Source organism: Saimiri boliviensis, chromosome 17, assembly GCF_048565385.1.
Source record: "Saimiri boliviensis isolate mSaiBol1 chromosome 17, mSaiBol1.pri, whole genome shotgun sequence".
Classification (NCBI taxonomy): Eukaryota; Metazoa; Chordata; class Mammalia; order Primates; family Cebidae; genus Saimiri; species Saimiri boliviensis.
The window spans coordinates 15,433,928-15,458,273 of record NC_133465.1 but is presented as its reverse complement, the minus strand read 5'-3'; the positions used below and the strand labels follow the sequence as shown (position 1 = coordinate 15,458,273).

Genomic DNA, 24,346 nt, shown 5'->3' with positions numbered 1-24,346 from the left:
CTCGCCCTGCACACAGGGCCTTCTTTCTTCCTCGAGGAAAAGTGGCTCTTTCACAGCCTGCTGGGAGGCAAAGGAAATGGAAAAGTCTCGCAGCATCCTGAGCCCCTCTCTGTTTCCTTCGGGCTTTCACAAGTTCAGGGGCTTTTGCACACAGGCCGGGTCCTGTAGGGGAACAGAGGGTTCTTTAGCTGGAGGCTGTGGGCAGCACCGCTCATGTTTCCACGGGAGAGAAACCCCGTGCACTGACCTCCTAGCCCCGTCCCCGACTTGGCCAGAAAACAGCGTGTGGAGCCCCTCCTGGCCCTCCCAGTCTGTGGCCCCAAAAGCAGAGCAGCTTAGTGGGGGCTTTTCTGAGAAGCTGCTGAGCTCAGACCCTGCTGGCTCCACATTCCTGGATGATGAGGGAGGGATTCCAGTGTTTACTTTGAACAATGTTTTCCTGTGTCTGAATCTACTGGGTGTTAAATTCTTCCAGATTTCTGGCTCCACGTTGCAGCTCCAACGGGACAGAAACAGGTTTACGGCATTTGGCGAGGGGACGAAAGCAGGGTGCATCTGGGCACCTTCTGCGTGTAGAATTTCCACCCTGTGGTTGGAAAGGCTGTTGGCGACTGCTCTGTGGGCCCCACGCCCAGGCAGGGTTTCTTGTGGTCTCAGTTCACAGAGTCTGTTCTTGTGCCTTTCACATTTCCCACCCTAGAGGGCAAAAGTTAGCCTTTCTCTTTTGAAAACGCATCCGGGAACGAGAACAAGCCGAGGTTTGGGAAGGTCAGGGCTTGCAGTGTTTTCCCGGTGAGTACAAACCCAGAAGTTGGGTTCATAAGGAATTCATTCGGTGGGATGTGTTAGGAAACTCCAGTGCATTCCATTTCCTGGGGACTGCTGTGCCAAGAGGTTTCACAGGCATGCGGGAGGTTCGAGCTGGAAGGGAGACAGGGTGAAGCAGACCTCAACCCTCGTTTTTACTCAGGAGAAAATCGAGGTACAGGGAGGCAAAGTAGCGCCAGGGCTGGGAGGCTGGACTGGAATGGCCCGTTCCCGGTGCACCTGGTTCGATCTCTCAGTGCTGTGCGGTGAGTAACCTGATGCTGGCAACTGTAACTATTGCCATCTCTGACCACACAACCATGCAGGGCTCTAGGAAACACTCTCCCCTTTATTAAATGTTGGTGAATCAGTGGCTTTAACGATACAGAAAGCTTCAGAAAACAAACAGGATCGATTCCAAATTAAAGGCCCTCTTTGGGTCCACCATGCACAATAGTTTCTGCATTCTTGTGTTCTTCACTGGTGAGGAATTTAGGGAAAACTCCCAAAGGACCCCATGATGACTGGGGCTCCACAGAGTCTTTGGTGAGGCGCCAGCCTCTAGGCAGGCGGCTGTCAGCCTCTGAATCAGAACAGCCCAAATCCAAGTCAGGCATGGGAGAGATGATGGCCCTAAAACTTACTCCATCCTAGACCCTGTGCTGCTGGATTCTGGAAACCTACTCTCGAGCCCCGTGTGCCTGTGCGCGCACGTGTTTGTGTGTGTGTGTGTGTAAGGAAAGGAAGATTAGTGGCAATCTTCCTGGCTCCAGAGCCTAGGTGGGGCCCAAAGAGTGTTTATGCAGTAGGTTTGGATAAAATAGTCCCATGATAGAACCTGACATTTTGATCTGGTGACTTGCACAAAGCCATTTTGGTGCCAAGAATATTTTTACTTAGCCTTCAAAAGAAACCATGAAAACGGCAACTTTCTATAACTCTCAAGTAATGTGCAAGGCAAGCACCCTAACTCCATCTCTGAGCCTTCCCCTTGTACCTTGCCCCCCATCCGTACCCCACCTGGAATCACTCTGGCCACATTAGTATATCCACTGTGTCAAAGTGGACTTGTCAAAGTCTGCTTTGTTAGAAGGGCAGCTTCGTTTCTGTAGCATGTTATAGACCTAAATTCTTTACTTACATGTAAGTTCCCTTACTTTAGTAGAAATGGTGTCCCCTAGAGACGGAATGGGGAAGAAGGAATTACGCAGTGAAACTTCTCCCACTGCTGCCAGAGGAGAAGCCCTTCTCTGTCTCAGTTTTGTGAATGGGATTTTTCCTTGGGATGTCTGGTAGGGGCTTTGTATTGGTTATCTCTTGGTGGGTAACAAAGCACCCCAAAGCTTAGTTGCCTTAAACAAATATTTGCTACCTCACAGCTTCTGTGGGCCAGGAATCTGGGTGTGTCTTAGCTGTCTGCCTCTGTCTCAGAGTCTCTCCATGAGGCTGTGGTCATGGTTTTGGCTGAGGGCGAGGTCTCATCTGAAGGTGCAACAGGAGGAGAATCCATTTTCAAATTCACTCACATGGATATTGGCAAGATTAAGCTCCTCACAGATTGTTGAACTAAAAGCCCCAGTTTCTTGCTGCCTCTTGCCTGGAAATCCCTCTTAATTCCTTGTCACCTGGACTTCTCCATAGGGCAGCTTGTAATATGGGAGCTGGCGTCCCTCAAGAGGAATGAGAAAGAGAGTGTGAGAGAGTACTCAAGATGGAAGACAACTTTTTTATGACTTAATCTCAGAAATGACGTTCTATTACTTTGACCATATTCTGTTTCTTGGAAGTGAGTCATTAGGTGCAGTTCATACTCAGGGAAGGAGATTTCACTAGGATGTGAATACCAAGATGTGAGATTATTGGGAGGTATCTTACGGCCTGCCTAGGACAGGCCTTATGGGCCCAATTGCTATTCACCTGATGGGCTCTGTCGCCCTTGCAGTTCTGATAAGATATGAGTTGTGAGGGGCAGAGGAAAATGATTTCCATGTTCACCCTTACTCCTCCTGAGAGGTGGATAGCTCTGTTGGCATAGCATCCAGAGGCTTCTCAGGGGCAAATAATCCCACATGTCTAAACTATTAAGAGTTACATTTACCCTTCACTCTCCCATCCCATCCCAGCTCTACTCCAAGGAAAGCAGATGAACCCAAGACAGCATCCACAGTGGCTTTCCCTTCCCCTGTGGTCTCTGTCACTCTCTGAACCATGTGACACTCTGCTCTCTCTAGAGTTCATCTAGTCCTCATGTTGGATGTCAATGTTATCTAGCTTTCTTGTTTCCAGAATGAACCCCCAGTCATAAATCACAGAATAGAATTTATACCAGTAGTTCAGGGTTCTTGGTGTTTACCAGAAAAGCTGATGGTTACAAAGCTCCTTATGGATCACGGAATACTTTTACTTACATCAACTGGATCACCACCACATCCCATAGAGCAGGATGTTTCCCATCTTGGGGATGAGGAAACAGGTTCAGAAAGACTAAGGAACTGCTCAAGATCAGACATAATGAGGTGAAGCGGGGTTTCAGCATCAGTTCTCCTACCTTTGAATTCTGTGTTCCACTCTGCAGCTCCTTGATGCTGTTTGCAGACTTGAGTCTACAGGTTACTTCCAGGAGGAATCTGGCAAACCTTCTTGGCTCAGTTTTGCTCCTTATATCATTCTAGACCAGGGCTGCAATGATCTGAGAAGTAAAATAGAACTCAGCTGGGACAAGGGACATCAAAGCTGGGGTGAGGGAGAGCAGACACGGCTGGTGACTTAGGGAGCTACACAGGCATGTGTATGTGTATGTATTTATGTGCCTGTGTGTATGTGTGTGTATGTGTGTGTGTGTACACATTCATGCATGAATGTGTATGTGGCTTGTAGACTCTTTATCATGCCAGTGACTGTATGGATGTTCTGCTCAGGGCTGCTTTTACATGTGCACTTGTGTGTATTGCTGCCTGTTGGCTGGAAACCTCCCTCAGTTAACCTGTGCGCTTATGTGGCTGCAAGTGGACAGACAGCTTCCTGGGCTCAGGGATGGGCTCTGGAGATGCCTTTCGGTGAGCAGATGGTATAAACAGGACTCTTGGGACGTGAACAGTAGTGTGGCTGGGGAGGGATGGGTGAGATGTAGGGACAGCACTGTGGCCGCAGTTGTGTTGAAGGCTCCCCTGAGCCTGTCTTCTGTCCTCCTATGGCTCCAGTCCCTTCCCTGATCTTCAACATAGTGACTCAGTTTTGGTGAGATGTGTCTTGGTACCAATTTCTCCAGCCTGAACATTGGACGGCATTGTTTTGGCATTGCAGCAGACATTGCCAGCCTGCATTTTAATGATGGCAACAGTCCAGCCAATAGGCTCTTACCATGTGCCTGTGCCCTGTGCCCTCTGCCCAGTCTGTATATGACTTATCTCATGAAATCCTCATGGCACTCTAGGGATAGTTTCTCTTACTGCCTCCGTTTTACAGCTGAGAACACTGGGACTTCTGAATTTTAACTTTCTTGTTCCTTGTTCCTGGTCACACAGCTAAGTTACTGACCTATCTTGAACTTGTGCTCTGAAGTCTATGCTACACTTTCTCCCAGACGATTGTGTAATATGCAGTTTTACTGTTTTGGAAGCTTTGGTGAATTCTCCTCAATTACTGTCTTCAGATATTGAAATCCATACACAATAATATTGCAGAACCACACTAGAACAGTAAAGAGAGGATGGTTTTCCTGCAATGCTGCATGAGGGTGGTTGTTTTTTTTGTTTTTTTTTTTTTTTGTATTTTTAGTAGAGACGGGGTTTCACCTTGTTGACCAGGATGGTCTCGATCTCTTGACCTCGTGATCCACCTGCCTCGGCCTCCCAAAGTGCTGGGATTACAGGCTTGAGCCACCGCGCCCGGCATGAGGGTGGTTTTTAAAGGCTAGGCTTTTGTTGGGGAGAGGATGCCACACAACACACTCCACGAAGGGAGTTTAACTGGATTTTAAAAGTATTTGATGCAGCCCTCCACCATGCCAAGAAGACACATTAAACTCTTGTTGTTTAATTGGATTTCTGACTCAACAAAAACTCCTTTTGTCAGAACTTCAGGATTTCCTGGCATGTTACCCACACATATTTTCTATGTGGACAGTTACGTTTCATTGTATACTATTGGGGTATATTTGTGCCTAGAAAGACTAATTTGAAACAAATAATTAAACGTTTCTGCCCACTTTCAAGAGACATCTTTTGTGACTTCTGAAGAATGGACAATTGCTATATTAATTTTTAATTGTGGGCAACAATTTGTTATATATTGAAGTGTTGATTCTCCCTTCATCCTCAAATCATTCATCTTAGTTAAATTAGATCACATTTTTTTTTTTGCCTTCCTCATTCTGTGTTTCTCAGGGACCCAGTGAAATGAGTTGCATCAGAGGCTTGAAGAAAGAGTTTTCAGCTGGGAGAAGAGAGGAAGGCAAGTTAGTCAGAACAAGGTAAGCAAGTCTGGCCTTGGGTTTTGAACAGAGTCTGTCCTCCCACTGGGTCAAGAGTTGCCAGGAATTTAAAGATCTCACTTCTGAGCCTTAAAAACACAATTTAAGGGGTGGGGGAAGAGAGAAAGAAGAAGAAGAATGAGAGAGAGAGAGAGAGAGAGAGAGAGAGAGAGAGAGAAAGAGAAAAAGGGAGAGACATGTACCAATGAAATAACACATAATGGGCTAGATGGTCCTGATAGATACGGTTTAGATACGATACTTGGGAGCAGAGAGGAGGGTCTGTCTATTCCACCTAGAGGCCTGGGCCAACCTCTCAAAAGAAGTATCACTGGAGCAATCCTGGAAGGAGATATGAAGGGCATGTAGACGAGGGACCATGTGTGTGAATTTATAATCATTATGAGGAAGGAAACTCCATGCATGTGAAAAGCACTTAATATCTGTTAGCAACATACAGAAGATACCCCTGGAGCCGCATTTGGTGGCAATGACACCTGGGCCTGGTAAGAGCACGTATTAGATGAGGTGAGAATAAAAATGGAGGTTCGAAGGAGAAGCCATGTAGAGCTTGGGTTAGAATTTGATACATTTAGGTCCCCTGGCCTTTTCCTATTGGACAGGCTTTCATTTCTTCTTCCAACAAAGCCTGAATCCAGGACCGTCATGCATCTATGTGCTTGAATTCTTGCTCCTTACTGGGCACCTGCGATGTCTCATTCAGTCTTCACGATAATCCCACTGGGAGGTGTATCATTCCCATTTTATGGATGGGGAAAACTTAAAGCTCAGAGAGAGATAGGGCAATAGATGTGCCCACTTAAAAGCAGTAAAGAACAGTGCTGGGATTTGAACCCGGGCCCTCCAGTGACTCTGTTTGTCATAGTTCTCAAAATAATGTCTCATCTTTTGCCGTTTTACCTTCTCTAGTAGTGGCTACTGCTTAGTCAACCGGTCTGTGGTTTTCATTTGTGTTCCGTACAAGTGTGCCACTGCTGGATATTTGGATTTTCAGTGATCCCTGGAGATTCCAGGAGAAGTTGCTTATGGCAATTGCAGTAACGTCCATTTATCTGATGATTTTGACACAAGTGCCTGGGGACAGAGCAATGAATGTGATGGATGGGATTGCCGCTCTCACGTGTCTTATATTCTAATTGGTTAAAATAAAATAAATGTGTAAATCATAAGAAATGTCAGGCAGGGATAGTGTTAGGCAGAGGATTAAAATAGGAGACGTGATAGTGACTGGTGGTAATGTTAGGTCATCAGGGAAGGCTGAGGAGTTGACATTTAGGCTGAACCCTGACTTAATCAGAAGAAACAAACCATGTGAAGATCAGGGACATGTGCATCCCAAGTAGAGGCAGTAGCTGGGGAAGGACCCTGAGGTGGGAACAAGTTTGATGTTTTTAAAGAAGAGACGCAAGCCCAATGTGGCCAGGCACAGTGGGGGATAGGGGGAGCTGTTCTGGCTAAGGCTGGGAGGGGAGGCAGGGGCCAGATCAAAGAGGGTTTGCAGGCCAGCATAAGGAAATGGCATTGGCTTTTAAATGGAGGGAGAGCCATGGGAATGTTAGGCAGGAGGATGATTTAATCTGATCATGCTTAAAAATAATCACTCTGGGTCCTCTTTGGAGAAGGAGTTGTAGGGTGTATTAGTCCATTTTCATACTGCTATGAAGAAATACCTGAAACTGGATAATTTATACAGGAAAGAGTAATGGATTTCCAGTTCCACATGGCTGGGGAGGTCTCCACAATCATGGCAGAAGGTGAAGGAGGAGCAAAGTCTTGTCTTACAAGGCAGCAGGGGAGACAACATGTGCAGGGGTACTGCCCTTTATAAAACCATCAGATCTTGTAAGATTCATTCATCTCACAAGAACAGCATGGGAAAAACCCACCCCCATAATTCAATTACCTCCCATCGCATCCCTCCCACAACATGTGGGGACTATGGGAGCTACAGTTCAAGATGAGATTTGGGTGGGGACACAGCCAAATCATATCATAGGGGAATGAGAGTGGAAGCAGGGACACCAGTAGCAGGTGTTCAGTAGTTCAGTTAATAGATGTCAATGTCTTGGAGGCGACTGGTGGTGTAGAGAAATCAAATCATGGTGGGGTTGTGGGAAGACAATGGGCTGGAGATATTGAATGAAGAAGCAAGAGGAATCAAAGGAAACCTTAGATGTTTGAATTGGGCAATTTGACGAATGATGATGCCTCTTTCTGAGATGGAAGAGACCAAAAAGACATATTTTATGGAGTAAAGTTAAGAGTTTTTTTGAATCATGAAAAGTTGGAAAGCTTATTAGATATACAAATGAAGACGTAGTATATTGGTAGTTGGAGATATATATATATATTTGGACTTTGGGAATGAAGTCAATCTAGTTAGATTTGGCATATTGATGAGATGTAAAGCCACAAAATTGGTTGACATCACTTTGGGGATGTGTGGAGGCAAAAAGAAGAGGAAGAAGGAGGAGGAGGAGGAGGAGGAGGAGGGGGAGGAGGAGGAGGAGGAGGAGGAGGAGGAGGAGGAGGAAGGGACCCAGAACTTCTCAATGGAGACTGAGAAGCAGCTTTTTGAGTGATATTGGTGGGAATCCACTCCTGTGGCATCATGGAGGCCAGGTAGGAGAACATTTCAAGAATGTGAAAGTGAGTGCTCAGCTCTACCTATGACCATTGCATTTTGGAAGGTAGAGGGGGAGAGACCTGGGGTGCAAGTGGAGAAGTGTTAGTTGACAGGAATAGGGATACCTTATTCACTGTAACAGGAAGGAAGGCAGACTGCAGGGGAGCATATAGAGGAGAGTTGGTATGAGTGATGGCACGAGGTGAGGGAGTGCTTGCTGGATTCTTGGATTTTTCTTAAAGCAGGGTAAGAAAAAGACATTAATCTACAGTGAAAGGAGAAGGAGGTGAAGAGGAGGTTTGAAATAGTTGCTTGGTGGGAATATAAATTATTTAACCTCTATGGAAAACAGTATGAAAATCTCTCAAAGAACTAAACATAGAACTACCATTGGGCGCAGCAATTCCACTACTGGGAATCTACCCAAAGGAATAGAAATCATTTTATCAAAAAGACACCTGCACTCATAGGTTTATCCCAGCACTATTCACAATAGTGAAGTCATAGAATCAACCTAAACGTCCACAAATGGTTGACTGGATAAGAAAAATGTGGTATACATATGCCATGGAATACTATGCAGCCATAAAAAAGAATGAAAGACTATCTTTTGAAACAACATAGATGGAGCTGGAGGCCATTATTCTAAGTAAACTAACTCAGAATCAGAAATCAGATATCACATGTTCTTGCTTATGACTGGGAGATAAACAGTGTGTACACATGGACATAAAAGTGAGGATAATAGACACTGGGGACTCCAAAAGGGAGGAGGAAGAGAAGGGGGTGAGGGTTGAACAATTACCTATTGGGTACAGTGTTCAATATTTTGGGTGATGGGTTCACTAGGAGCCCAACTCTATTGTGACATGATATATCCATGTAACAAACAAACACACAAACCCCTGAATCTAAAACAAATATAATGCTAAAAAAGAATAGTTGCTTGGAGAGTGGAAAAGTGAGAGTAGGAAAGGGGAAGTGTTGGTTGGACTAGCTCTGTTGATTGACTTGGAGATAGAGAATTAAGAGTGTGGAATTAGGCCGGGCGTAGTATCTTACACCTGTAATCCCAGCACTTTTGGAGGCTGAGGCAGGCAGATCATGAGGTCAAGAGATCGAGATCATCCTGGCCAACATAGTGAAACTTCGTCTCTACTAAAATACAAAAATTAGCTGGGCATGGTGGTGCATACCTGTAGTCCCAGCTATGCGGGAGGCTGAGGCAGGAGAATTGCTTGAAGCTGGGAGGCGGAGGTTGCAGTGAGCCGAGATCGTGCCATTACACTCCAGCTTGGTGCCTGGTGAAAGAGTGAGACTCTGTCTCCAAAAAAAAAAAAAAAAAAAAAAAAAAAAAAGTGTGGAATTATAAAGAAAAGGATTCTGCAGAGAGACTGCCTGAGGGCTATTCCTGTTTTTTTAATCACTCAATCATTGTGTGACCTCGTAATGGGGTTGATGCAATAGTACCTAATGCATATGGGTTTTGTGAGGATTGAGCTAGTTACTATGGTAAGATGCTTGGCGTGTGTCCTGGTCGCAGCCCATGGCATAGAGTTCTTAGCTGTTATTCCATGTGGGGCCCATCGGCACAGTGGTGTTTGTCTCCCACCGTGTTTAGTTGCTGAGGTGGTGGCACCCAAAAGAGCCCCACACGTGGACTGAACTGGTATTAAGGCTTTGTCATGCAAATATGTGTTTGCACAGCACATGGGAGAAGAATAAGGGGTTCAGGTTGCTTGCAAGGGACCATAATGAGGAGCTGTGGGGTATCAACAAGATAAAGCAGGAAGCGGGACACAAAGGGGAGACTGAGGGGGCCGTAGGGTGGGTGGATTTGAAATCCAGGAATTGGACTGGCAACCGCTTGGGGACTGAGCTGGAGGGATACAGGAGGGAAGAGTAAGAGTGAGATGCTCGCGGCTTAGATTTCGGCTGTAGCGTGGTTATGGGGGATGATAAGAACAGTAGGCTGATTACAGAGGCAGCGGTGATGGAGGCTGAGAGGAAGACCCGGTGACTGGAAGTGGGCAGGTTTAGGACTGCTGGGCTGGAGGTTTGCATGGATCATTCAGGAGACGTTGAAGAAACCATGGTGATGACAGTAAAGGCACAAAGGAGGTCAGCATGCCTGGAGCTCAAGTTGTCAGGGACTGAGGGGCAGAGGACAGCACTCAGAAGCTGGCAGCAACCAGGCAGGTGAGGCGGCCTTGTGGCCGGGGCACGGGCTTCAGAGGAGGAGGAAGGAAAATGGTTTGAGGGTGGCAGTCATGGGTAAGGAAAGTGACTGCCTTCAGGTTCCAGGACAACCCTTCTTTGAGAGGCCTGCAGGGGCCCAGGAGAGAGAGCGTGTTCCCTGGTGATGACCTGACGAAGTGCTCTTGGCAGAAAGTCCCAGGGGTGTCTGCGGCAGAAGGGAGAGAGGCTGCTTGTCTCCACATTTCAGCTTCTTATCCTCAGCTTTTCAGATTTTGGATGCAATTTCATCAGTTTACCCAAGGCTGTAAGTAGAGCCCCACACCTTTGTCTTTCTGGCAATTTCTCAACATAATTGTGACACACACTATTTATAATACAGTCATTCTCACCTTCCTCTGAGAGCACAAGAGTGATTCCCTTCCTGGTGATTCCCTTCCTGGAAGGGTTAGGGACGTGTTCTCTGCCTGGTCGTGCTGCGGTCTGGGATTTTTGGAGGACGTGCAGTTCCTTAGAAGTGGAGCATGGAAAGCGAATTCAGGGCAAAGGCATAGAATGTGTCAAGGGGCAGAGATATGAGATCTTGGCTAGTGTGGGGAGTTGAGAGCTGAGTGTGCATGTGTGTGAATATGCATGCATGTGCACACATGTGTGTGTGCATATGCATGTACATAAGAGTGTGTGTGTGTGTGTGTGTGTGTGTGTGTGTGTGTGTTTGTGTGTGGGTCTTGGTGATGGGACCCGAGATTGGGAAACTTTTCTGGGACTAGATTTTGGGAGTTTCTTATTACTCAAGAGTTGGGTGCAATGGGTGATGCATGATTTTCTCACTTTCTGGCATGCCCTGGGGAACTGTGTGCTACTGAGGACAAGCCCTCAATAGGCTGGTGGAATAATTGAGCCATACAGAAGGCAGCTACTTTCTTTTCTTCTAGGTAAAGTCTCAAATGCAAGTCACCTTCCTCCGAACGAGCACAGGTCTGGATTCCTAGTGCTGTGAGCCTTTAAAAAGGGGTGGCCTGGCCCACTGATTGAGCGCAGTCCTGGGAAATGCCTGGTTGTTTCCCCCATGCGTTCTCCAGGTTCACAATGTCCCTATTGTTTCAGTGGAGCAGGACTTCCTTTTTCTCATCATTGAGACATTGTGAGGCCACACATTTTTTTTGAGATTTTTTTTTTTTTTTTTGCATTTTAGGTTTTGGGGTTCATGTGAAGAATGTGCAAGATTGTTGCATTGGTACACACGTGACAGTGTGATTTGTTGCCTTCTTCCCCTTCACCTATATCTGGCATTTCTCCCCATGCTATCTCTCCCCAACTCCTCACCCCCCACTGTCCCTCCCCAACTTCCCCCCAACAGATCCCAGTGTGTGACGCTCCCCTCCCTGTGTCCATGTGTTCTTATTGTTCAACACCCACCTATGAGTGAGAACATGAGGCCACACATTTTAATGGTCGCATTGCTCAGGAGCTGTCAGGCTGAGAGAGGGTCTCTGAGCACAAATTGCTTAAAGGCTTTCATGTTTGCTTTCCTGAATATGAGGTTGTGGGGCTCTCTCTTGCTGCCTGTTTCTCTATATCTTTCTTACTTGTCAAGCCTGTCAGTGTACAAGCCTACCTCAAAAATGTCTATGGAAGAAAAAGATTGAAAAGCTCTCCTCTGATTATGCCTGTCTGGCTTATTCTGGAAATTCTATTTTTAAATTTGGAACTTGATCTGTAGCTAATAGATCAATACATAATGGCCACATGTGTTTTATGCTTAATGGGCCTTCATATGTCATCTTAAGAGTGGGAATTTAATTTCTTTTTTTTGTGTGTGTGTGTGAAACAGAGTCTCACTCTTGTCACCAGACTGGAGTGCAGTGGTATGATCTTGGCTCACTGCAGCCTCTGCCTCCCTGGTTCAAGAGATTCTCCTGCCTCAGCCTCCAAAGTATCTGGGACTACAGGCGCTTGCCACCATGCCTGGCTAATTTTTGTATTTTTAGTAGAGCTGGAGTTTCAGCATGTTGGCCAGGATGGTCTCGATCTCTTGACCTTGTGATCTGCCCTCGGCCTCCCAAAGTGCTAGGATTACAGGCATGAGCCACTGCGTCTGACCTTAATATTTATAATAGAATATTCCTTGGATAAATATAAAATTCAGATTCATGGTTGTACCTGATAGGTATACAATACCTAATGCTCCTTCCTGCAGTGAATTTGTAAAGTGTTTCTTCAGACAATTCAACATTATAATTCACATGCGGAAAACACACTGTTTGGAAGCTGCCTGTATTATCTGCATGCTGGAAGGGGAACATGGATCCTGAGTGGAGAGACACTTCACTCAGGATTTGGAAACACTGAGGCTGGCATTGAAGCCATGCCCACTGCCCGTCATTTCCTTTGTCATTTGAGATTTAGCACAGCCACTCTCTTCATGAACCTGCATCTTGACACCCCTCCCCACCCGGGTTGAATTAGGAAACTGGTAGTCTGTCTTCCTCATGGGGCTCTGAGCTCCTTGGACTAAGCAAGGCTCAGTGCTTGCCTGGTGTTTGAGATGCTTAGTCAGTACCTGTCTGCCGAGTGGTTGAGGGAACATGTATTGGCCTATGTACTGGGAGGCCTCTGCTTTTGTCTGTCGTAACACAGATGACAAGGATTAGTTTGGATTTATTAGCCCAGGAAAACTGCATTGCAGACCCTTGATGTTGAGAAGGGGAGACCGCAAAGTAAGAGGCAAATGTGAAAAATCCACAGTGGGTCCTGGGTGAGTACAGGGCCTGCCCCTCTCAGAACAGTAATGTTTGGAGATCAGGATAGGTTTTTGGAATGCGTGCATGTGTGCGTGCGCGCATGAATGAATATATTTTGAATGGCCATAGGTACTTGAACTGTGTTTTCACCATTGGAAAATAAAATGCCCTCAATGTACATGTCTATTCGTTACAGAAAATAAAGTATAAAAGCCTTATCAAAAGCAACATGTCCCCTCCTTCTCATCATAAGTGATGAATCAGTAATGCGAAGTCTGTGTTAGAAGATGAGCAATTCTGATTAGACTCCCACCTCCCCGTCCTGATGTGGTTAGAGACAGTTGGTACACCAGAAAAAGGCATGGTCTAGGTAAGAACATGCTAACGCAACCAAGTGACCCACTGTATGCAACATGACTTTTTAAAGAGAGTGGGGTAATGAGCTTATTTCTTCTCTTCTTGTGTGTGTGTTAGTGTTTGTTTCTGAAGAGGGGCACTGGGGAGGAAGAGAAGCTGTCCAGCATGTTATTGCATAGGGAGAGGAGAGAGATGTCTTCTTTCTCGAAAGACCAACTTGTCCCTCCCCACTCCCATTCCCCTTTGGCTTAACGTTTCTAGGATTCCCAATGCTCCCCAGTGTCTGTGTCACTAAAGGCAAACAAACGGTCGTCTTCTCGTGGGCACCTCGCAGAGCCCATTTTATAGAGGTGGGGCCATGGTGAGAGTTTCCATGGGACAGGGGCAGGGTAAAGACGTGGAGAGAGTGAGGAGAAGGGGGTGCCACTGAGAATCTGTAGGCGGGCACCGTGTTTCCCAGCGCCTCTCAGTTTGAAGTTGAGGGAGTCAGTGCATGTGCTGGTCCTGTGAGATGACGTTCTGTGGGTTTCCTGTCGGCCATTTGGACATCGGCACAGAAATTGCATGTTCTGTCTCCTAAGTGGGTCCTTGACTAGGAGCGTCTTTCCAGATCTCAGAGATAAGCTTTTCAAGACACTTCTGGCTTTAATGGCGCTTCCTCTTTAGCCAAAAATAAGTGAGGAGTGGCCAGAGGGTAGGGGGAAAAAAAAAAGCAGAGGACATTGGAAGGTTAAGAAAGACAAAATGCAGGGGTGAAATGAGGCTTTGCATCAGGTTCGTTTGAGAAAATGTGATTGTCTTTCCGGGGCCAGGCAAGACGCCTAAGGATGGCTCAGGGAGAAAAGTGAGAGGTGAGACAGACAAGCCTTGCAGGTTGGAGCAATGAACAGAGGGAACTCAGGTCTTCTGTCCGGTGGAGCCTGTTCTTCTGCCTAGGAACAGTTCTGGGGACTCTGCAGCTGATTTCAGAGGAGGTGATTCCTTGAAGACCCAGCGATACCCTGAGCAAGTTCCTCATTCTCTCCTCTTACTCCATAACATTCTCTGAGGCCTGCAAATTCCAAAACAAGAGCAGGAGCAGAACCAATGTTTCACAATCACCGCCAATATGTCACTGGTTTCTAGTTCCACAAGATGACCCACCCAGTGAATGAATGAATGAATGATGCCTGGTCAGATGAGATTAGGGGATGCTGCCCATTCAATCTCCCTTTTGGAGAATTACAGGACAAACTAACAGATAACAGACGGAAAATCCAGCTCCAAAGGCATTTTTTTAACCAATCTTTTTCTAACTTAGTTGACTGAGGACAGGCGTGCAATCCTGCACAATTTAGACGATGTGGCGACTCCCGGGTTAAACAATCTGTATGGCTTTATAGGGTGGTTTTTGCCATAGGCACCTTCTTTTTCTTTAAGTGATACCTATTAACATCTTGAGGAGAGATTATTGCATTCTGTGGGACACAGTTTAAACAACACTAGATGGAAATAATAATCCACCTGTCATGGCTATGTAAATAAATGGCACTCCTTTCACAGCATTAGTGGGGCAAAAAGCCTGAGTGGGGTCGATTGGTGCCAGAGCACTAATCCATCAGTGCGGCCTGGAATCCGTAAAATCCTTTTGCGAGATGGTTTCCTGAGATAAGGGTGCAGCTTGTGGTGAGAGGGTGAGATCATTAGATTTGCATGAGAATCCCATGGCTGCCGCAGTTTCCTTAGCTCTGTACTTTACAGCTACTGGTTCCTCTTCTTCCCAAGGCTGGCGTCCCCAAACTTTTTACACAGGGGGCCAGTTCACTGTCCCTCAGACCGTTGGAGGGCCGCCACATACTGTGCTCCTCTCACTGACCACCAATGAAAGAGGTGCCCCTTCCTGAAGTGCGGCGGGGGGCCGGGTAAATGGCCTCGGGGGGCCGCATGCGGCCCGAGGGCCATAGTTCGGGGACGCCTGCTCTAAGGCAATTTTGGTGTTGTCAGGTGGTGGTTGTTGAAATACTCCATGGCCCTTTTAAATGTTTAAAGGCCCCTGAGGTACGGTGCTGACTCTCAGGGATTCTTGAGTGAAAGCGTATGTCTTAGGACTGCAAAGGGACTGAAAAGATCTTCTGGACCATTTTCTGTTTCTTCTTCTTTTTTTAAAAAAATTTTATTTACTATACTTTAAGTTCTAGGCTACAGGTGCAGATCACGCAGGTTTGTTACACACGTGCCGTGGTGGTGGTTGGCTGCACCCATCACCCCGTCATCTACTTTAGGTATTTTTCCTAATGCTATCCCTCCCCAATCTCCCCACCCACTGCTATTCCTCCCCTAGCCCCCCATCCCCCAGGCCCCGGTGTGTGATGTTCCCCTCCCTGTATCCAGACGGGATACCCACTTATGAGTGAGAACATGAGGTGTTTGGTTTTCTGTTCTTGTGTCAGTTTCCTGAGGATGATGGTTTCCAGTTTCATCCATGTCCCTGCAAAGAACATGAACTCATCCTTTTTTATGGCTGCATAGTATTCCATGGTGTATATGTGCCACATTTTCTTTATTCAGTCTATCATTGATGGGCATTTGGGTTGGTTCCAAGTCTTTGCTATTGTGAACAGTGCCACAGTAAACTCATTTCTATTTTTCTTTCTTTTCTTTTCTTTTCTTTTTTTTTTGAGATAGACTCTTTCTTTGTCACCGAGGCTGGAGTGCAATGGCATGATCTTGGCTCACTGCAGCCTCCTCCTCCTGGGCTCACGCAATTCTCCTGCCTCAGCCTTCTGAGTAGCTGGGATGACAGGCACCTGCCACCATGCCCAGCTAATTTTTGCATTTTTAGTAGAGACAGGGTTTCACCATGCTGGCCAGGCTGGTCTCGAACTCCTGGCCTTAAGTTATCCACTGCCCTGGCCTCCTAAAGTGCTGGCATTACAGGCATGAGCCACTGTGCCAGCTCGTTTTCTAAGTGGTTAACAATAGTGTTTTATAAATCTGCAGTGTTTTTTGTTTCAAATTCTAGAACAGCAGTTCCCAAGTTTTGCTGCACAGAGAAATTGCCTGGGAAAATTTTTGATTATTTTGATTCCAAAGCCTGTACTGCATCCCATTCCAGTCAAATCATGATGCTGGGAGTGGGAGCCTGCATTGGTGTTTTTCCAAGATCCCTAGTAATTCCAATGCACTGCAGAGTTTGGGTACCATTGGATTGGAAGCATTTTACTTTCCAAACAAACATTTTTTTTTTTCCATATCAATAGGTCTTTTATTGTATCATTTAAACATCACGAGTAGGTCTCAGGAATCATCCAGCGTCTTATTCCTGTAGCTAGACAACTCTTGGATCTTATTCACGAGTCTGCTGAACGGTTCCTTTTTCAGAGACATAGATGCCATCCCAAAATTTCCCCGATATCCTTGTTTTTAACTGTCTGGCTTGCTGAATCAAAGCTGCTGATTACGAGACAAGCTCCATGTCATTTCCTCCAAGGATTAATTCATCTTTCTGGACTTGAGATACTCAACAAGAAACACCTGGCCTCCTCCAAACCCTGCGGATGTATTTTTCACCCAAGAAATTTCAGATTTCAACAAGAGACCCATTCTCCTGGATAACGACGCTGGTGGGGAAGGGAGCTTACGCAGACCTCATCTTCTTTACTTTTATTTGAGGTTTTGGGGCACATGTGAAGAACATGCAAGATTGTTGCGTAGGTACACACGTGGCAGTGTGATTTGCTGCCTTCCTCCCCTTCACCTGTATCTGGCATTTCTCCCCATGTTATCCCTCCCCAAATCCCCACCCACCACTGTCCCTCCCCTATTTCCCCCCAACAGACCCCAGTGTGTGGTGCTCCCCTCCCTGTGTCCATGTGTTCTCATTGTTCAACACCCGCCTATGAGTGAGAACATGCGGTGTTTGATTTTCTGCTCTTGTGTCAGTTTGCTGAGAATGATGGTTTCCAGGTTCATCCATGTCCCTGCAAAGGACAAGAACTCATTGTTTTTTATGGCTGCATAATATTCCATGGCGTACATGTGCCACATTTTCCCTGTCCAGTCTATCATCAATGGGCATTCGGGTTGGTTCTGGGTCTTTGCTATTGTAAACAGTGCTGCAATGACCTCATCTTCTAAGGGAAGCCCAGTGTCACACCCTTGATCGTGTTCTGTACATGACGACGAATAGTCCCAAAGGTAGCCAGTCCCTTTCTGTTACCGCACCATTTGTCATCATGAAGCCTCCTTTGTTTTTCTTTCCAAGAAGACTGAGTTCTACTTTGATGTGATTGAAGTCCCTCCACAGGGTTCCTCTGGGGCCCTTCATGATCATTGTACGGCCCTTCAGAGTAATGTTGACATTTTCTGGAACGTTGACAGCTGGTTGAGAATGGTGTTCATTCTCGCAGTAGACACGGCAAAGAAAGCAATTTCCAGACATTTGTAAAACAACTGTGGGCCAGGTGTTGTGGCTCACACCTATAATCCCAGCCCTTTGGGAGGCCGAGGTGTTAGGATAGCTTGGGCCCAGGAGTGTAAGATCAGAGTGGGAAAAATAGCAAGACTCCTTTCTCTAATTAAAAAAAAAAAAAAAAAAAAAAAGAATTACCCAGGTATGGTGGTGTGTGTTGTAGTCCCAGCTACCCAGGAGGTGGAGGCTGGAGGATTGCTTGAGCCCAGGAGTTCAAGGCTGCAGTGAGCTATGATTGTGCCACTACACTCCAGCCTGAGTGACAGAGTGAGGCCCTGTTTCAAAAATGTAAAACAAAACCAAACACAACAAAACTGTGTCTCTCTGGGACGGGAGTTCGTTCATTCTTATCCTCATTTTGTAAGTGATAACTGAAGTCCTAAGAAGTTAAGGAAGATGATCAAGGTTGAAAGATGGTTTCATGTTCCAGGTAACTGAATTACAAACTCTTGTCTATCAGACTAGATTCTGAGCGTGGTGGGATGAGAGATTGAGTTGGGGAGTGGGGAGCCGGCCCTGAAAGAGTGGTCTGAACATGGCTTTGTGTCTGTAGGAGAAACAAGAAAGCCACTTCAACACTTTGCCTCCTGCCCCTCCCGTCAATGCCGTTTCTGTCTGTAGACTGCTGGTTTGCATTTCGTTTACAGGGACACAAAATGGAACCTTTGTGCTGGAATTGAAGGAAATTATAAAAGCCCACAGCTTCTCTTCAGACTTAATGTCAACTATTTGTCTCCTGTTATTTTCAAACAAACAAGTCCTCCCTGTGAATTTGGAGGCAATCTCAAACGCCTTCTCCCTTGGTTCTTTTTACAGTTTCCTAGTCCCTGCTTCAACAGGTATGAGAAAAACTCACCATTCGTAGAATTGTCCTATCAGCCACATGGCGCGGCTGTAGGGGTCCGATGAGTCCTGGCGAGAGGCTCTGAGCAGGATGGTGGGTTACACAGATGCACACAAGTGTGCAAACAAATGATTGATGAGACTGGGCTTTCCCGAGGATTCAGGGTTCATCAACTAGAAACTTAGAAGCAAAGATGAAAGAAGAATGACTCCTAAATCCCCCAAATATCTTTCCAGCTGAAACATATTTCCACTATCTGGCATCCTATTTTACAGATTAGGAGATGAAGACATTTATTTATTTATTTATTTTTATTATTATACTTTAAATTTTGAGCTACATGTGCAGAACGTGCAGGTTTGTTACATAAGTATACACGTGCCATGGTGGTTTGCTGCATCCATCAGCCCATCATCCACATTAGGTATTTCTCCTAATGCTGTCCCTCACCTCGCCCCCTACCCGTGACAGGCCCCTGTGTGTGATGTTGTCCTCTCTGTGTTCATGTGTTCTCGCTGTTCAGCTCCCACTTATGAGTGAAAACAAGTGGTGTTTGGTTTTCTGTTTCTCTGTTAGTTTGCTGAGAATGATGGTTTCCATCTTTATCCATGTCCCTGCAAAGGACATGAACCTATCCTTTTTTTATGGCTGCATAGTGTTCCATGGTGTACACGTGCCACATTTTCTTTATCCAGTCTATTATTGATGGGCATTTGGGTTGTTGCCTAGTCTTTGCTATTTGCCAATCTGTGTCTTTTAATTTGAGCACTTGGCCCATTTACATTTAAGGTTAAATTATGTGTGAATACGATCCTGTCATTATAAGGCTTGCTGGTTATTTTGCTTGTGAGCATGATGCAGTTTCTTCATAGTGTCGATGGTCTTTGCACTTTGGTATGTTTCTGCAGTGGCTGGTACCAGTTTTTCTTTTCCATGTTTAGTGCTTCTTTCAGGAGCTCTTGTAAGACAGGCCTGATGGTGACAAAATTTCTCAGGATTTGCTTCTCTGTAAAGGATTTTGTTTCTCCTTTGCTTATGAAGCTTAGTTTGACTGGGTATGAAATTCTGGTTTGAAAATCTTTTCAAGAATGTTGAATATTGGCCCCCACTCTCTTCTGGCTTACAGGGTTTCTGCAGAGAGACCCGCTGTTAGTCTGATGGGCTTCCCTTTGTGGGTAACCTGACCTTGAGATGAAGAAATGTCTAACAGGGCTAAAATATGGAAGACAAGAAAATAACTCTCTTTTTACTAGAGGTAGACAGGCCCAAGTTGGGTGGCCACTTGCATGCCGTGCTCTGTGGGGACTTGGAATGGGTGACTTTAAATTCTGAGGCCTATGGTAGGTCTTAGAAGGAGAACTAAGATGTTTTACCTTACAATTAAAAAAAATTATGATGTGAAACTCTAGGTTAAATGACTATTTGAGCATTATTTCTTCCCTAGCCTCAGAATAATGACATTGTGAATTCTTCTAGAACTGCACCGGTGTGGAAGATTACCACTGATACCCGCAGCAGGGACTCCGTAAGATCTGGCTCTAACTAGGTTTGACAAAAAAACACACTTTTTTTTTTTTTCTGGAGTATGAATGAATCTCCCGGTTGCCGTCCTTAGTTATATGTGTTATAACAAAACCCTAAAATATGTGAATAATTTACTTTATAAAAACAGTGGAGTTTAAAGTTGCCCTTATCAATGACACACTCACTTGCATTCCACAATAGTTCCTTGATTAGGGAAAAAGAGGGAGGACAAACCTGGGAACTGCTTATCTCAGAGGAGTGTTCCGTGAAGAAAAGAGTCAGCCCTCACGTATGTGGCAGCTGATAAAAAGGCTGAGCACCCACTACTCGGTCTAAACCAGGGCTTCTCAGAGTATGAACCACAGACCAGCAACATCAGCATCATTTAGGAGTTACTTAGAGATGGACATTCTCAGGTCCTCAAAAAAGACCTACTAAATCAGAACCTCTAAGATGGGACCTGGGTATCTGTGGTTGCACAAGGTCTCCAGGTGATTCTAGTACTTGCTAAAATTTGAGAAGCACAGCCTTAGACCTATGGTTCTCAAAGTGTGGTCTCCAGATCAAAAGCACCAGCATCATCTGGGAGCTGTTCAAAAGCATCTGAGACTCTTTTTCAATGGGCATTTGTAGGTGATAGTGGAAATGCTTCATGGCACTTTTAAGGGCTTAAAGGCCACAGAGATGGCAAAATTGAACATAGAAACATAATGAATTCTTAGATATGTGCATGTGTCTTAGAGCTGGAAAGGAACCAGAGAGGTGTCCTGGACCCATTTCTTGTTTCTAGGTAGTTAATAATGTAATCTTACAAATCTCCAGTATTTTCTTTTTCTTTCCCATGTTGGTTTAAAACAGTGGTTGCTAAATCAGCAGCTCTAGAGGTGGGCCCAGCAATCTGTGCTTTAACAAGCTCTCCAGGTGGATGCAGCTTCAAGTTTGAGAACCGCCACACCATGGTTTCCATCAGAATTTCTCCCAGCATGGCTGCATGGAGCATTAAGACTTCCATGTTTCAGCCTGGGCTTGAGGTCCCGGTTGCTGACTCGGCAGCTGCCCATCTCTGCTATTTTCTCTCCCTGATTCCACGCAGAGTTGCACCTGAGAGGTGCAGGTTGGATGTTGTGCTTGCAGTAATGTGACCACACTTGGACTCTGGTAGAGGAGACAGCAAGGTTTTGAAATGAGGACTTTTTTTTTTTTTTTTTCACTTCCCCTCTGTGGACCTGTCTCCACACAGCCCCCAGCCTGCCCAGCACTCTCTGCTTTAAAGCTAGGAGACTGGAAAGCAGGACACCCAGAGACTGTCATGACAGTCCACTGCTCTTGAGCAAAGGCATGCCAGCAAGCCTGGGCAGGACTCACCTGGCTTGTCTCCAGCTCCACAGAAAACATGTCCGCTTCTCAGGAGGTGAAGTCATCTTAGCTTCATGCAGAGACCATAGGACTTGGACTCCCCCAGGGTGGCTACTAATCGTTCCTCTCAGGCCAGTTTGAGGAGGCTCTGGCTAACAAGTATATTTTCCCATAGGAATCTGGACCTATATTAAGAAATCAGGAAATATTCAAAAGAAGATGGATGCAAGAAGGATGAAGAAAGAAGAAGGTAGGATTGGGAGCGTTCCCAGTGGAAGCTCCTGCACTGGGGCTGGCTAGGGTTGGAGGATTTGCAGTGGGAAGAGGCCACTGGACAGCCACTCTTGTTATGCTGGCAGAGAACACAGCATGTTCAGGAGATGGAAGTGGATTGCTGTTCATTTTGCTCCAGGCATTTGAGGCATTTGAGTTTGAACTCTGCCAGATTCATGCAAATGCCCTATCCCACAAGATCTTTACATTTGTTTGGAGGAGGCAAGGGTGAATAGTCTGTGCTTAAAGGCCTTGCTGGGAATTTTCTAGTGAGTGGTAATATCACACATGACTTTTGCAGGGAGATGGAATCCTTTTAAGGTGCGTTCTTTACTGATAGATCTATCCTCAGACAAGCTCCAGCTCTTGGACACCCATGAGGCAGCCTGGGAGTAACTATACGACCTACGTCTTCACTTGATTATCCCTATTTACAGCATTTTTTTTTTTTAATGCATTCAGTTTAGGGATGGCAAGATGACTCTTTTAACTCCCCTCCCTGCAAAACTCCAATTGAAATGACCAAAGAAATATAGAATTAGGGAAAGAATGCATCATATAAGCACACAGGGGAAGGTAGCAGCTAAAGGAGAGAAACTGAGTCATTTCTGCTAGATAGAGTGATGTTGCAAGTGAAAGATGGGAAGGACCAACACGCCCATGATTTTGCATCTGTAGAGGAACAGGCTGCTTAAACTAGTGGGTTGAATTTCTAGCAACATCCACCCCTTTCGGCAAACACCCCAAACTTCTGGCCAGCAACCGTAGTGAAAAGCTTTGTTTTTTTTGAGCCTTGTTAAGCTTGAATTCAAACCCACTACTTGTTGGGTATGCAAGCTAGTCAGCTTCAGTTTCGTCCTCTATTAAATGAGGAGAATACCTACCTTATAAGTTGTAACTAGGATTAAATGAAATAGTTTAGGCTGGGAGACATAGTCGAAAGTTTTAGCTAACATTTACTGATTACTACATGTCAAGTACTGTGCTAAAAGCACATAAGTTCTCTTTAATCCACAAGAAAGCTCCATGAACTTTGTCTTATTCTAATCACCATTTTACAGATGAGGCACTTGAAGCTTAGCAAGGTTGAGAAACTTCCTCAAGGTTCACAGTTATAAAGAGGGTAGCATAGGAATTTGGAGCAGCCAAGTGCAAAACCCATGCTTTCAAGCACCAAGCTGTACTGTACCAAGCCCTTTTACTTTCTTTAGTCCTCAGACTAACCATTTTTATTGATGAAAAATAGTAGAAGTGCAGGGGTAAAACAATTTGAGGTTATGCAAATACTTAACGTCAATCAAGTCTGCTCAATTGACTCTGTCTCTTGGTTCTTACCATTCTGTTGTTGTTTAATTGATATACTTTCTAGGATGTCATTCGGTTCCCCCACATTGAATTGGATTTTATTCCCATTGAACACAAGGGGTGCAAAAGAGGGAGGATCTCACAATCTGATTCCAATGCCTTCCCATTTTTTGAAGAATGGAGCTATTGCATGTGACTGCCTCTAAATGGCCTGCATTTCTCTTTGCTGGTAGGACTCACAGAAAACACTGGACTTTTCCTGAAGCTGCTTGAAAAACACGACCCCTGGCCAGCCTCTGTCACCTACACCTCTCAGACAGTGCAAAGACTCATTGAGAAGAGCAAAAATAGAGAACTGGAATGCACGCGTGCCCTCGAGGAAAGCTCCTGGGCATCCAGGAAGAATAAGCCTTCCAGCTTCATTCAGCTGAAAAGGAGGAAGTTGTCCAAGTCTTCCGGCGAAGTTGTGTTCAGGGACACGCTGTCGGAATCCACATCATCAATGTGGGGCGCTTATTCAATATCAGCCATGGCTCCTACCATGATCCCAGAACCCACACACTTACATACGGATTCCAGAGACGGCCCCACTGAAAACTATAACAAGATCATCTTTGCCCGAAAGCCCGTGACGAGGATGCTCCCTACAGTTCGCTACTGACCAACAAGGAGAAACACACAAATGTTTTTACCCAGGGGTCCCTGCAGCCATCCCCCAAGAATGTACAGCAATTAAGCTCTATTTGCCATGCATTTCACGGTGTCCTTTAAATCTGAGCTTGCTCTTGTTCATGCAGAGCTTGGCTGAGAGAAACCAGATCAGAATGTGGGCTGTAGGTGGTGGGTGGGTGTGTGCTCTCCCACGGTGCTGTCTGGAGGGGTTGGGCAGGGCTTGACTCCAGTCTCTGCCACAGATACTCAGCACCAAAATATGGGTGATTTGTCTGGGTACAGGCAGGAGACAGATATCATACCAGCTATTTTATTAGAGATAATATAAATAACAATTAAACAGGTGACAGAAAAGGGCAGGAGGGGAATACAAAGGTATCCATGGAGGTGGCACCACAGGGAGGAGGCATCACACTTGAGGCTTGGGAACAAGGGGAAGATGCCAGACTCGTTGAAAGGTAGTTGCTTGGAGAAAGGATAAGGGACTGAATCTCAGACTTCTGAGGTGGAGGAGTGGGGATGCCGCCCAACTCGAGCTGGTGTCTCTGAGTTCCGAGGAGAGTCCCTGTGGGGATGGTGCCCTGGCCTCTGAATGGGGGAGCTCTTTTGTTGATGTCTCTGAGGGGATCACCCTGAGGCTGCTTTTGTGAGTGTTGGGAAAATCAAAAACTACATTGAAATCTTTCTGGAAGGAGTTGTC

General features: G+C 45.7%; 1 protein-coding gene and 1 pseudogene across 2 annotated transcripts; one reads left to right on the top strand and one right to left on the bottom strand.

Moving 5' to 3' along the window:
• Positions 1–618: 618 nt before the first annotated feature.
• On the top strand, positions 619–23,705 carry CDRT4 (CMT1A duplicated region transcript 4). Of its 2 annotated transcripts, XM_074388200.1 has the most exons (4): positions 619–792; positions 5,193–5,278; positions 21,572–21,646; positions 23,208–23,705. In XM_074388200.1, exons 3-4 carry the CDS (start codon positions 21,616–21,618, stop codon positions 23,633–23,635), a joined length of 459 nt encoding a protein of 152 aa, XP_074244301.1. In that variant the 5' UTR covers positions 619–792; positions 5,193–5,278; positions 21,572–21,615; the 3' UTR covers positions 23,636–23,705. The 2 variants fall into 2 exon arrangements, with proteins under 2 accessions (XP_074244301.1, XP_074244302.1); XM_074388201.1 differs by lacking the exons at positions 619–792; positions 5,193–5,278 and adding an exon at positions 19,973–20,062.
• On the bottom strand, positions 16,548–21,435 carry LOC120366789 (large ribosomal subunit protein uL6-like; annotated as a pseudogene).
• Positions 23,706–24,346: the final 641 nt, after the last annotated feature.

Bases quoted from the DNA above. Each gene is read 5' to 3' on its own strand.
- CDRT4 (XM_074388200.1), top strand. From the start codon at position 21,616: ATGGATGCAAGAAGGATGAAGAAAGAAGAAG. The intron at 21,647-23,207 runs GTAGGATTGGGA...CTTTGCTGGTAG, and splicing joins AAGGATGAAGAAAGAAGAAG to GACTCACAGAAAACACTGGA.